General features: G+C 41.0%; 1 protein-coding gene across 3 annotated transcripts in view; it reads right to left on the reverse strand.

The window, feature by feature from the left end:
- The window catches only part of LOC101468296 (ankyrin-3), a 119,191-nt gene that overhangs the window by 97,550 nt on the left and 6,764 nt on the right, over positions 1–14,877 (reverse strand). The window contains exon 1 of one of the 3 annotated variants that reach the window (XM_076891588.1): positions 3,448–3,559. The exons of the other annotated variants lie outside the window; for them this stretch is intronic. Within the exon in view, the coding sequence (XP_076747703.1) occupies positions 3,448–3,465 (18 nt within the window). The 5' untranslated portion in view covers positions 3,466–3,559. Of the gene's footprint in view, positions 1–3,447; positions 3,560–14,877 lie in introns of those variants that run through there. 3 annotated transcript variants of the gene reach the window in all.

Raw genomic sequence — 14,877 nt, forward strand, 5'->3', positions numbered from 1 at the left:
ATACTTTTTACAACACGCCTCATTCACACACATTCATACAGATAGATGCATAGGGAGCAATATAGGGTCTTGCCTAAGGACATTTAGGCATGCAGGGAGGAGCCAGGGATCAAACCATCAACCTTTTGAATGGAAGCCAACCAGCAATACCCCCTGAGCTACAGCTGCTGCCAGTGTGCTATATGTGGATCAGATGTTTTTGGTCCAGAATACAAATTTACAACTGCAGACACACTTCTCATCAACAACATAAAGAGATAAAAATATGTATTACAATGATATTACACTATCAGATGAAACAATAACAAATATATCCCTAAAATTAAAAAAAATTGTTACAAATTAACAAAATGTGGAACACATCTATAGTTTTAGTGTATAGGTTTACACACAATTAACTTTTCTATGAGACATCTGTGCTTTTTGTGCAATTTGACAAGTTTGTAAAAGAACTACAAATTATACAGGAAGACAGTACAATACCATGAAAACTTTTGAAATTTTCTTAATATAACCTGGGATTGTGAACTCATAAAGAAAGGGAGAAGGGAAGAAGGCATTATTATATATATACTTTTAAATAATGAGGTAAAATGATGCAACCCAAACATAGATTTTTTTTGGAGCTGTACTTTATGTGCTGTTCTCTGTTATTTGGAGTCTGATCAAAGGCGAGCACAGTGCCTTCCTCTCATGTGAAGCGGCAGAAGCCACCAGCACCATATGTGTGTGCCCATCAGTGGGTCTACATGCCATATGCCTGAAAGTGCTGGTGTAATGCCTTCTCTGTGCCAATCATCTCACTGTCCGCTCAGCAATGGGAGTGTTCATTAGAGCAATCCTAGGGCGACTCTGCAAATGTACCTATACGCACATGCACGCACATACACATGTACAGGGCATGTCTAAATATCGTTTGCATGGCATCTGCGTGCAGTTTTGGATACTTCTATACGCAGGATTCTGTGCTGAAGTGGCAAAGATCAGGAGTGTGTTAAGCCCTGCGTGTTTGTGCAGGCGTAACCTCACCAGACCCTGTTACTGGAACTGCAGGAGTGTGTTTGTGCTGCCTTGTAACTCCCCGAGCTGCTAGGCAGTGGAATATCTTCCCCAGTGTCGAGTTTCCCTGTCATGATGGGATCATAGAGATGTCCCGAGAAGCGCTGTGCCTGGGGAGCCTCGCTCACTCTCACGCAGTACGCCGAACCCATATCAAAGTATCACCACACATACACACACAAACACACAAAGCAACCACCTGGAAAGAACTGGCGGACCTAGCAAACCCCAAAGTCTTGTCTTGCTGTGTGAGTGCACACAGGGCCAAGCACAGACAAATACATTTGCACACTCTGGTCCTGTTGCTTGTCTTTTCAAAAGAAAGGTCAACTACAACTTGAATGTTTACAGCCTTAAGTTACTGTATTTTTCCACCTTTGATATATTTACTGCAAATTACTAGTGTCCCAATAAAGAATTAAATACATAATAATAAAATAAACCAGAAATGAATCCAAGTGTATCTTGCAACGACGACGGTTTTGCAGTGATAATGAAACTGCAATGTCAATGCAGCTTTTCGATAGGTAGTATATACTCTTCAAGGCTATCAGACAGAGCCACCAGCATTTTCACTGTCACTGTTCTATTTAATTAGAGCTACTTTCTGGACATGTTTCTTATCAAAATATACACATGTAGGGTGAAAAGAGAAATAAAGTCTACTGGAACAAACTGGAAGTATGCCCAGACTTTCCAGTAGTACCCTCTGCCCTAGTAACAGCTAAGGCGTTTTATCACTTGCAGGCTTCATTTTCAGTCACTGGAAAGAAGAGGCTAACTCTAAGCCAGAGATGTTTGCTATCCAGACAGTAATGGAAATATAGCTCCCCTACACTCCTTGTATTAGTGATGCCAAAAGGTCGACACGCTGTCTGATATTGTATCTGGAAATTAGACAGCATGGAAAGGTTATGGACAGAGCTTATTGAAGTTTTAATTGGATGTAAATCAGCTAATTGTGTTTGCCAAGTGAAAGCCGAGCAGCAAACTCAGCACGTTACATGTGCAAGCATACTTAGCAGTACATACAACACAAACAAAGTCTACATCCAATCACCTCATCTTCCTCACACTTTAGCAATGATCACGATGCATAAACACACGCAAGCACTCCCTGGATGGTTGGGATCCTAAGGACGGGACAAGACAGAGGCAGTGTAAATGTCATGTCCTTTCACAAAGCATATGATAACGTTCACTTCTAACCAATCAACCAGAGCGCCAGGTTTCAATGTGGTTTCATTCATGTGGATCTGAAAGCAAGCATCATTTATCTCATCTTAGGTAGCTGAACACAAAACCAGTGTCATTCTGCGAGATGAGTCTTGTGCTGCCAACACAAAAGAGAGGCTATCATTCGCTCTATCACTGAAAGCAATAACGCACAAAGACGGAGAAAGAAAGGAAGACAGAAACGTATCAGCGTTCTCTCCCATAAGCCATAAAGCTGCAAAATCTTGCCAAGTCTGATAAGCAACATCCAACTCCGCTCTCTCCCCTACTCATTTCGCCCCACCCAACCCGTCCTCGCTGCTCCGACATGACAGCTGGGGCCCCAGTGCCACATCAGTGGAAATTTCCTGAACTGTCACTTCAGTAGATGGTCTGAGTGATTGCACAGTGTGGGGAGTGTTGCTGCAAAAACCATACACAGAGATACAATTCTCCCTCAGCCCATTGTCCCCAGTCCCCACACGATGGCTGTCACCTCAACTTCATGGCTTGCAAGCCAAATTTGTCTGGCCATGCGTGTATCTTTCTGTCTCAAAACCCCCACTGTGACTCGCTTCCCCCAACCCCCTTTATATTTTGTCCTCACCTTTTGGTTCCTATAGTCCAACCTGTCATAGTAGCTCAGTGTGGGTCCAGAATGAAAAGGTGATAGGTCAAAGGGGAAAATGGATCCTCTATCAATCTGTATCTTAAAGGTTAATAATATACTACAATAGGAAGCTGTGTTCAGTATAAATACTTCTGAAAACCGACTGTGTGTTGTTTAATTAAGAACAACAATAAAGCTGAAAATGTCAAGCTCCCGGTGGCACAGGAGACTTCACAGCACTCCAACTGATGCGATGTTTTAGCTTAGACTTTAAGAAGTATGCAAACTAATAATCCCAACATACTGCTGGGCAAAAATAAAGGACAAATAAAAGTAAAGGGAGACTATGACAATGCATTTTTACAAGGCTGTGGGCAAGATCCAAACTGAGTCATCCAACTAGCAGATAAATTGGTAAGCACTGTACTTCAATTAGTTAATCAACAGCTCTGTCAGCTCTGGTGTTAGACACGCTGTTGTTTGGTAAGTAGGCCAGCCTTCATGAAGACAATTACTGACATGTAGGTAAACACACAAACCCATGTGACTGTTATTAAACTCACCCTTCCAGCTCTGTGCATCTTCAGTTAATCCCTCTGCCTGACATTGCAAGTTCACCAGGTGCGAAAGAGGTGAAAGCAAATGGGAGGCTACGAAACGACCAGAGAGGGGACAGTAACAGCGCGAAGCTTTGCCCAACTCACTTGAGCGACAAGCGGCAGCAGGGGTTACAGGGAGTTAATCAGACAAATGCTAATCTAGTTAAGAGATCAACAAATGAGCTCCTCAGTGCTGAAAAGGAGGACACAAGCCCACAGACAATAGAACAGGTCAATGCCATTGTGCAAGAGAACAGAAAGGATAGAAAGTTATTGTCATAATTCAGATGAAAATGAGGGTCGAGTGTGCAGCAGTATCACTGAGCAGTGGGAATTTTCATTGGATTAATTGTTCAAGCAGCATCTTTGTCTCAGAGAATCCTATTTAAAGTCTGAACATGACAAATTGTGACTTAACAGTATAATATTTGCTAGTTTAGATGTTTTAAATCCTAAAAAATATCACTGTGGCCACTAAATATGGGGGTTAACCGAAACAATCACCCGTTCTTTCTAACAAGCATCGTCTAGTAATCATTTGCAAAGAAGCTGCGCACGAAGGGCTATTAAAGGTGAGAGGCAGTGGCTGGCAGCACGTATGACAAAGCCAGAGACCACAGAAGGGTTTCAGGATTCTCCACACCTCTTTTGGTCTCCATGGAAACAAGGAGCGAAACGTTCAGACACAAGGGAGCTGCGAAGAGACTGTCACAAGGAGAAAAACATGCGTCTGGAACATGCTACTGGAATTTCAGAGATTTTCACACCCACCAAAATCAAAGCGCTATTTATACGCTACAAATTCTGAGTAGAACATCTCAGTGTACACCTGGTGCCTCCTGCTGTTCTTGTTTGTCTGTAATTATGCCTTAAAAGCAAACATAGAGAACTCGGGCTTTTGCCTGGATAAAAAAATATGTCAGATGTAACAGCATCTGGCATATTTATCTACTTTAAGGCTGTGCCGCCTGCCATTATAATCCCATTTTAAGCCTACAGAAATTTGTTTTAGAAAGATGCTTCACATTATAACCCACTTAAATACATTTTGGCCTTAATTACACATAGGCTGTCCTCATGACTGTTATAGCTCCCATAAAGAAACTGTTACACTTCGACAAAGAGCGTCTGTAGACTGCTATAAACACACAAAGACAGTGTTTATTAAACTTTGCAGCCACAAAAGCGAGAAATGGCTTGCTGTCAAGCAAATGCAAACAGTGGCTGTACTGTGACGTTCATTAAAAAAAAATTTGTAAGCAAGGAAATGACAGGCCATATATCTAAACCACACATTTTAGTTCAAATATTAGTGAATTTGAATCCATTTTGTGTTTTGTTTCATGTTTCATGCTGCTGTTATAGGGACACATGGAGATGAATGCTTTGCAGATGATAAAGTATCAGCAACTGACCCAGACAGTGAAGGTGAGCGAATGAGACAGCGACACAGAGAGCCAGAAAGAGCTCTTTCCTCAGCAACAGCAGGAAACGCCATCCTTTTAATCTGAACTGCACCATTGTTGTTAATGTTATTTCTTAGCATTTAGCAATGCAACATTAGAAGCTGTAGTATTACATGCTTGAGCCTATTGAAATCCAGATGGATTTTCTATAAGACACATTCGGTAACAAGCATATACCGGTCAGCAGCAACATTAAAACCATTATTCTTTGTTCCAGAAGAGCTGTGATCCTTTGTGGTGTGGACACAGGACTTATGAATGCATACTCTGTGGTATCTGGCATGGGAACATTTGCAGCTGATTCTGTGAATCTTTGGTGATGTGGTTCAGGATCTATACAGACCAGGCTCTGGACACCATATCAACAAATTGGGCACTTTGGGCACCTTGTCCTGCAGGGAGTGGCTGATGCTTAAGTTGGGGTATACACACACAGTCACACAGGGGTCCTTGTTAAAGTGTGGTCACATTTCTGTGACACCATTTTCAAGCTCAGACAGACAGATGATCCACAGTGATGGACCTATCTGCCTGCCTGTTACCACTGATCTGTCTGATTCACATTTTCTCTCCAACCTTATGTTGCTCACCTCATCTTCTGCCTCTGCCTTGCTATCCTTCCTGCCCAGAGACGTGGCTTATCAGCTGGCAGAGCTTTGATGCCAAGACAGTGCGTCTGTCTGTGTGTGTGTTATTTGAGTTCTTAGTCAAAATTTCTACCTTGCTTCCGGTTTTCCCAGTTCATTCCAGCCCCTATGAACCAGCTGCAATAAACAAGCACACTGACAGAAATGGAGGAAACTGAAGAGGGAAGAGTGAGGAAACAGGTACAACAGGAGGTAGAAAGTGTGAGAAGAAAAGGAGGTCAGACAGCTGATAATGTTTTATTGCACCGAGTCAGAGTCAGAGAATGCATCAAGGTTGAAGGTTCTCCTTTGATCTGAGAGATGACAAATCATGGATGGGTGGGTGAACGGGCAGATGAATATTGATTAAAGCAGGCAAGATAATAAATGAACTGATTAAAAGTTCTATACAGGACTTACTGTTAAAATTTGGTCACTTAAAGCTTCTTCTGCTTGAAGATATCACAATAAAATGTCATAGTCTGCTCCTTGGATCTGCAAGGTTTAATCAAAAATCTTAGCCTTTTCTTTAGCAGCAAAACTAAAGCTTCCCAAACTGTTCAAAGACAAGTCAAGAGAGCCCAGGAGAATTCTCAATTTCATTACACTTTCTGTCAGACAAACTGCTACTGGGTTTGCCCTTTTCACTTGCTAGCTGCATAATTCTTTTCATTCTCTCTGCCAAATGTACTAACACACACACACACACACACACACACACACACACACACACACACACACACACACACACACACACACACACACACACACACACACACACACACACACACACACACATCCTTTAATCATCTCTCTTAGAAATGTTGAGTTTGTGCAGTTCCTTTTTGAATGGCATACTCGAATACAGATTATCAGCATCTTGACAGCTCCAATTAGCCGCTATTGTAAGGTAAAGTATCACTGTTGAACACAGATCCTTCACCTTCTCCTGTCTTATCCCAGATGAAATTAGAGAAAATCCCTGCAAGCGAGATAAAACATCCCCAAAAGGATATAATATATCCAAAAGAGCCACAAGAAGGACATCTCTCTGTCTTGGTCTAAATTTTCTTTTTCTTTTTCTTTTTGGTGATTTATCATTTATTTCCTAGTGCTGATTTTCAAAGTGGAGCAGAAGTCATGTTAACTTTATTTGGCCCTGTCTACAGCACTGGCCGCCACATTTCTGCAGCACTTCCCAGTCACAGGCTTATATAGAATCAATGCTAATGCTGTCTCTATACTATTCTAACTGTGACTCTGCTGGTAAAGAAGACAATTAGCTGTCATATTCAGTTAGGAAATGATATTTTCTCTGAAATGTATTGGACGTTTTAGAACACCCTCTGTAGATGGTCTCATACTGGAGAATTACAGCGGTGCTAATCATTTGGATGGTGACATTTTGGGATTTAAAAAAAGACTTCCTGCAGCGTATTCTCATTGCCTACGGTAATACAGAGGATCAGCTGATATGATATGTTGATAATTAAAATCCGCAGCTTAAAATGTCTCTTTGGCCACACTTTTTGGGTAAGTAATACATTTTTAAAATTTTTTGCCATCTGGACGAATGAAGTAGGGCGCACAGGGAACCCTAGAGACTCGCTTCAGATGTCAGTTGCTTAAGAGGATGCGTCAAGCTTCATGTTTTACATACAGGGATGTAATCCAGCACTGTAAGTCAAGTTCCTGACTAGCTGATGACTGAGTCAAGCAAAAGAGCCTATAGATGGCAGGTGCGAGAACAACCACCCTACATGGCATGTCACACTGTGGAGGAGAGTCCTAATAAAGTCCTAATTCAGTCTGTGTCAGACATACCAGATGGTGCAATTAATGCATAGTAAATCGCACTGCACGATGTAAATATAAAGGAGAGACGTGTTAACTAACATCATAGATTTGCATCTCTTTGACCTTTGAAAACTTTGAAAAATAATTAAGCTTTGGTCACAGTGATGATACTTCTATATTTCCAAAATAATCAAACGAGGAAGAAGACCCCAAAATGGGGTAATGAAAAATGGGAATGGCAATTTTATTTATGTAGCACAGCTGATTACAAGTACCCTCATTGTACTTAAATTATATAAAAGATGCCTAGTGTTGGTTTTGTATCTAGCTGTATTATAATCTGTCTTTTCCATGTTGCATTTTTATTATTGGGCCTTAACAGCCATAAGTAGACTGTTTTTTGATTTAAGGTTTCTAAGGCAGGCTGTCTCCAAATCAGCCATCTGTGCATAAAATACAGACTAAGAGCACTATGACCCACCACCAAAGATTTCAGCTTTTTCTACAAATTGATTCCTCTTTTAGCATCCTGCTACATTTTGATGGTCGGCATTGATACAGTTTTACCAGAAAATAAAGTAACATCTTCTACAAATATGAAAGCGTCACTGCTTTCGTACACTAAGGAAAGTCCCACCTAATTATGCCTTTTTTTATTTGATTTTAAACCTAACCCACTTCTTTCTCCTCCTACGTGTTACAAAGTAGATTTACTGTACACTGAAGTTCAGTTTCTTCTTGGGCCAGTTATATTTTTAGTGAAGCACTACTTCTGGTTAAGTTAGCTTAAAGAAAGGTGCATTGGCAAATAAAGTATATATAAAACCTAAAAGAGAGATTTGTGTCTACATAAAGCCCAGAACTTGAAGCAGAAGTAAAATAGCGTTGAATGTTAAGTGAATGATCCTGGATTGCATGTTTGCATTAAATTTGGATTTGTGTATGTTAAGGATGGTGTCAGTTACCAGAGACAAAGGCTTTAGTGACAAACTCCTTCCTCTACAGAAAAAAAACACGTTGTGTCTTTCACACATCCCTGTAAACAAGAAACACACAGACACACACAATCCATAATGATTCTCCACAGTCACAGCCATTGTGGAACATAGGTCTTACCAGACTTACTCAGTCCCTTACTGTCCTGGCCAGCGAGGAGGATGTCTCCATTGTTTAATGACAGTGAGGCAGGAAATGGTTCCTTTTCTTCCCTTACAACTCCATTACTGTGTATGGGTGTGCGGTACTGTACTGAGCTGACAAGACTTCATCATTTGAGTAATTTTGACTCAGTTTTTTTGGGCCCTGATCTCGTCTTCCCACTCGCTTTTACATAACACCCTCCTCTGCGACTGCATCAAAGAAGGCAGTGATTTTTAGAAAGGTACTACGTTTTTAAGATTCAGGTACACATAATGGATCCATTGTAATTTCTAAACAAGACTTTAATTTCTACATCTATTGTCCTTCAAACATTTTTTTTCTGTTTATGCAGGTAATATTAAACAGTGGGGGATGCCCACACTGTTTCCTTTCATACTTCACTTGAGCTGGGTAATTGATGATGGATGAAGCAATCATAAGAAATCCCCAGCTGGTAAATTACGACTTGGCTTATTCTCTGTGGGTAAACTAGGCCATCTGGGATGAGCTATAACTATGAAAGGATACTGGTCTACACTGGGCTAGACAGCAAGGAGATCTCAGCAGTGATTTATTCATGACGGAGCCCTCCTCTCCACTCCCTACTCCCTCAGCATCCTCTTTCCCTCACATCATCCTCACATTCTTAGTCTGTATCTTCACCATACTGTCCACTTTCCTCCTCCCCTCCCTTCATTTACTGCCTACTTAAATTAATCACATTAAATCAATGAGAGACAGGGGCAATTCATTTTCACTCCCTGTGCATGGATATGGAAAGAGGCTATTTCAGTGGGATCATCACATCAAACTGATGGATTTAAAATATGTACATATATATGTTCAATTTTTTTTCAAAACTGATTTTCCCAAAAAAAATTAAAAGAAAAAGAAAGAAAGAGTTGTAGGAAATAACTTTAAAGGAAAAGTGTGACATTTTATGCTCATTTAGTTATCAATGTGCTACATCAGCGGTCCCCAACCCCCGGGCTTCGGACCGTTACTGGTCCGTGAGTCGTTTGGTACCAGGCCGCGAGAGTTGAGGCTCAGGTGTGAAATGTATGGTTTTCAGGGTTTTTATTGGTTTTCAGCGTTATTTTGTTAGCGTTTTTATCATTAACTCGGCTTTCCTGGGTCTTTTCACGTGTGTTATGAATAAATCTTCTTTTTTTTCGGTACCGGTACTAGTTTTATTTTGTTGTATTTATCCGCGACACCTTAAAGGCCGGTCCGTGAAAATATTGTCGGGCATAAACCGGTCTGTGGCGCAAAAAAGGTTGGGGACCGCTGCTCTACATGACCAGAAATTCATTGAGTTTCACCTGCAGCTTTGCTTATATTTGTACAAATCCATCCCAGTTAGGGCTAGCTCCTGGTGATAGCTTCCTAATTACTGAATACAATAATGGTTTCCATCTGGGGATAAAAATATTCACAAGAAAACATACATTTCCTACCAATATCTTGCACATGCTGTAATAACAGCAATAATAAAAAAAAAGTATTCTTCTTGAGCTTTAATTATGACTTTTTCTGTATTATGTTATTACAACAGTTCTTATTTCCACAGCCTAACTGAGAACCAGGATTAAATGTATTCTTCCAATGGCACCTTTCCGAAAAGGTTCATGAGATTAATCTTTATGGGTTTTGTTTTATCGAGCTTGCAGACAAACAGCACTGACACATATTCCCCAGCCTCAGCTCTCACCTTGGAGGAGGAATAATGTATGTGCATCATTATTATTGTGATGTGGCAGCAAATGACAAAATGATCTCTGTAGCGCTTCATGTAAGATGTCGATGGTTGTTGTTCTGGTTATTCCACTAACAAATAAATGCACACACACACAAAGATCTACACAGGCAGGTCGAAAGGGTATCTCATTAGCAGACTCACACCCTCACAGCTGGAGGTTGTCACATTGTGTGTGTGCTGACACTGACCACAGGGCAGGAGAAACCCTGTCACTGTTAGCAATAAACAACTCACCCATCAACCTTCTGCAACCACTGGGGCAACAAACACACAAAGCAATACTGAAAGGTATAAAAATCACGTGTTATCACTGTACGACTCCCACGTGCTTCATCAAAGCCTTAGGCAATGCTACTTTTCGTGCCTCAGCTTACTGCAAGTCAGGTAAACACATTTCAGCTACTGTATGTGTATACAACAATGACAACTGTGTCTAGAAGGCACTTTTCACTGTGGCTATAATCAATGCCCAATTTCAAAATCTATAATTTCCTCTCTCTTCCAGGTAACCATCCATTTTAAAGCGATGCCTTGCAGGGGAGAAAACTGAAATTTAAAGCATACCCAGAGAAGAAAACACCTCACATTAAATAGAGAAAGAAAGCGAAGCTTTTAAGGCACTCTGATATACTTGTCAGTGTGCATAGCAGCAATAGTTTGAACCCAACTTTCTGACAAAGTTCTTGATGTCAGGAATTGTTGTTTGGCAGTTATCAGGAAGCTATTATCGCCTTCAGTCAATTCATTATTAAAGGTTCATGCAAATCATCTGACAGTACTTTCAAAAATGTGGCGATGATAGCCTTCAGCCATCATACAGACTTGATGGCTTGGAAGAAAATATGAGACACGCCCAATGGCACGCAGCTTTTTAATGTAATGGGCCTTTGCCTCACGGCTGTTTGTAAAAAACGGCAATAACATCTTAGGAGGTGTGTTTTTGTGAGTGTTTTGGAATGTGGCGAAGCGCATATAACCATTGCCGGCTTCTCGTTAAAGTCACTGATGTGGAAAATTTATGATGCAATGGATGGATGCAGTAAGAGATACACTGAAGGCTGTCAGCGTAACAATTTTCTCATTATTAATAACTTAATAATGTCTGTTTGCATCAGCAAAAGATTAGATCACAAAATCCAAAGTCAAAAGGAAAAGTCCAAAAAGAAATGGTCAAAAGCTGAGCCAGACTAATAAAAAAAGAAAAAACAGGCATTTGCTGCATCCCTTAAGCACAGAACATCAGCAACTCAAAATAAGATTGGTCTGTTCTTCAACAGACCAATAACTGAGTTATCAATAAAAATATGTAGCCAATTCCATGTGTCTGACCCCTCAGCTCTATAGCAGTATGAGAAACAGAGAGCAGAAGGCAGAGTTGGAGAATAGATGAGGTTAACATTTTTGTTCCTGCACTGAAAGCTGACAAATGTCACAGTTTTACTACAGAAGAGAGGGGATGATTTCTTGGGTTACATAATACTGTAAAAGAGAAAACTCTGTGGCGCCATCTCTGTCACTGAAGCCCCTGGAAATGTAGATCTCATACATGCCTGTAGGTGTTTATTTTAGGTGTACATGTGTACATCCGCTTATAAACATTTATAACCCCGTGCACTTCTCCTACAGGTTCCTTCCTTTGCTCAACATCACAGAATTCCCTTTTGGTTTCACCTGTCGTGAATCTCTACGCCTCACTCTTTTTTAAAAATGTCATTTTCCTGATCCTCTACTGCCTCTCATTCTGCATATTCTTCCACCTTCTCTGTTTCTGTCTGCCTAATCTTGCCTTCCAATGCTATCGAGCCGTCTGGCTCAGGTGGTGTTGCTTTGGGCTCACATTTTGCTGCTGTCAATCCTGACCTGAAATCTAAAAATGGGCGCATTTAACATGGTCTCTCTCCCCCCAGTTGGCATACCTCAGTCCACCCCCGCACCTCCTCCCTATGCCGATCCAAGAGCCCACTAGACAGCATGGGAAAACCATAAAATTATGAATAAGGGAATTGTAGCATTATGGAATCCCCACTGAAGGCTGATGAAAATCCCACTGCTCCTGCAAAATTTACCACCAGAGGTTTAATGACAAATGTTATTCAACATTTCATTGACCCTGAAAAGAAAATTACTGTTTCTCAGCAGGATGGGTGCTTGACAAGAAGTCCAGAACAATGGCTCACTATTTTAAGTAAATGAAACCTTTCAAGGCAACATGTTATCTCACTATGATTCTGATTAATTTCAACAAAGCTCTTCTCTCAGACCCAGAAAAACCACGTCACCTTAATATTCAGAAAGTCAACAGTGACATGAAGTGTGAGGCACATTCTCACTTTAAAGGAAACCAAAATCTTTTCTTAACCTCAAACAAAGTGTGTTTGCTCACTAATCATAAGCACCGAAGTACTCAGGCTGTGAACTCCCGAGGGAAAGTGTTGCACTTTCTGCACTCGCCATCCCTCTCAGCCGCCTCTTTTCAACTTTGATGCGGTACAGGACATTGCACTTTGCTCCTAGAATAAAATGCATCATAATTGAGCCAGCAATTATATATCTATCAAAGAGTAACAAAACAACCAGCAACATTTATAGAAGCCAGAATAGCCTAAAACTTGCTACTAAAAACACTAATGCTACACCATGAAAATCATCTGTAATAACACAGAAAGAAGTCTCTAGACGTCTCTCTCACCTGGATTTCCAAACAGCTTAGCATGAATAGTGCTAAACTGGCAATCTGCTCTACATTTGAAAACACAGCCTCTGTTTTGTGGCTATCTGTCAGACATTTGAATTTCAGTGGAAGCCAGATCCTGCTGTTAAGTGCAACTTCAAGCAGAGAGACAGCAGAAGGGTCCTGGCACATGACAGTTTTAAGAGAGTCTGCAGCTATCTGCTCACATTTCCCTTTTCATTTCCTTTACCTATTTTATTCACCAGCAAGCTGTCATTTTCCATCCCACGGAGGAAGCATGGGTGAGCCATCTGGCTTGCCTCCACTGTGGATGTATTCCTGATCCTAGAATACATCATCCGATTTAAATAAACAACACCTGAGAACCAAAGGAACGGAGAGGTACGCAGACCCCTACTTCTCCCGTTTCATTAAATTGTGTTTAATAAGTCCTTTCACTTACAAACACTGTACTGTAACTGTCAACGGCACCGTCCAGGTCACGGTGGGGCCACTGCTCTGAAATCTGAAACTAAAATCTGTTTGCACCCACGACAGCTTGCTATGCGAATAAACACAATCAGTCTGCACATCAAATAATAAACAGGAATTTACATCACATGACACTTTTCCCTGCTGCTTCACTGTGGGAATTAGTGTGGGAATAGTGTGATCTTTGTCAGTCGTTATTCCCTGCATCATGACCAAAACCCTATTAACAACTCATACATCAGTTTCGGTAGTGCAATTTTTTTTCTGTGCAGAACAATTAACAACCAGAGAATCTGTGACTCACGTCTTTTGAATATGGACTAAAAATAAAGTCGAGGGACTTTAATCTGTTTTCATTCAGTGCCATAGTAAAAACCACTGATGTCAAATAACTGAGAAAAAAGGTGGGAGAATGAAGCGGTCACTACAGGGTCGGCAGACAATACCGTGAGCATGAACCACTGTTATTGCTTTTGGTATGGAACAAAAGCTTTTCTCCCGTGCTGTTGCATTTAACAGTTGCCATGGCAACACTGGGCCAGGAGAGGCTTAAGGAGGATCCCGAACTTGATAAAAGAGGTGTCTAAATCTGACAGTGAAACTCTGCATTCAACCATCTTTTTCCTCTGCTGTTTTCCACGACTGACTCGTATTGTGGAGCCTTTTGAAGGAGATAGAAAAGACGGGAAAGAGGAATGGAAGGAGCACAACTGAGTAAGATGTAAAGAGCCTTCCGGACGGAGCTGTGGGGAACGGAATTGGCTCCGGAGTTCAGGGAACTGTGACTGCCAGCAGAGGAAAATACCAGTAGAGTGGATATGAAAACATGTATTATTGCACTGTCTACGTCTGAAAGCAACTGCAGTCTGGGTCACCAAGACTCATCAAAATGTTGGGTGTTTTTACATTCAAATTTTGCTGCAAGTCATTATTTTTGCTGTCTTTTGATTAAAAGCACACCCCAAAGAATATTCAGAGATCTGAAGTTTAATTTTCTGACTAAGGGCTGGTTGTTTTTTAATAATTACAGCCAGGTTTTCACATGTGTGTAATAAGAAGCGCTCCGATATGAGATTACAGCACAACACGGGCTCTTGCTATTTCTTGCGGGAAGAGAAACTCTTTTAAAATTGCACTGAGCACTCACTGATATTGATTCACTCTCGCTGACAGACGTAAAAAAAAAAAAAATAACGAGGGCATTTTTTCAAATTGCTTGCTTTTGTTGATGGAGGAGGGGTGATGAGAGAGGTTTGTGTGGGGGACGGATACACAGAGTGAAAAGTGGCAAGCTCTTGTAAGTCCCTTTTTTGTTAATTGGGTCTGGTTCAGCAGCCTTGCTACCTGGCCAAGGCCATCTGTATCCGTAGTCTGTGTGTGTGTGCTGTTTTTGCATGTACTTAGGTCAGTTTAAGCATTTCTTTGACACTGACAGCTGCCTCA

This window comes from Maylandia zebra, linkage group LG13 (genome assembly GCF_041146795.1).
Source record: "Maylandia zebra isolate NMK-2024a linkage group LG13, Mzebra_GT3a, whole genome shotgun sequence".
In the NCBI taxonomy this organism is placed as follows: Eukaryota; Metazoa; Chordata; class Actinopteri; order Cichliformes; family Cichlidae; genus Maylandia; species Maylandia zebra.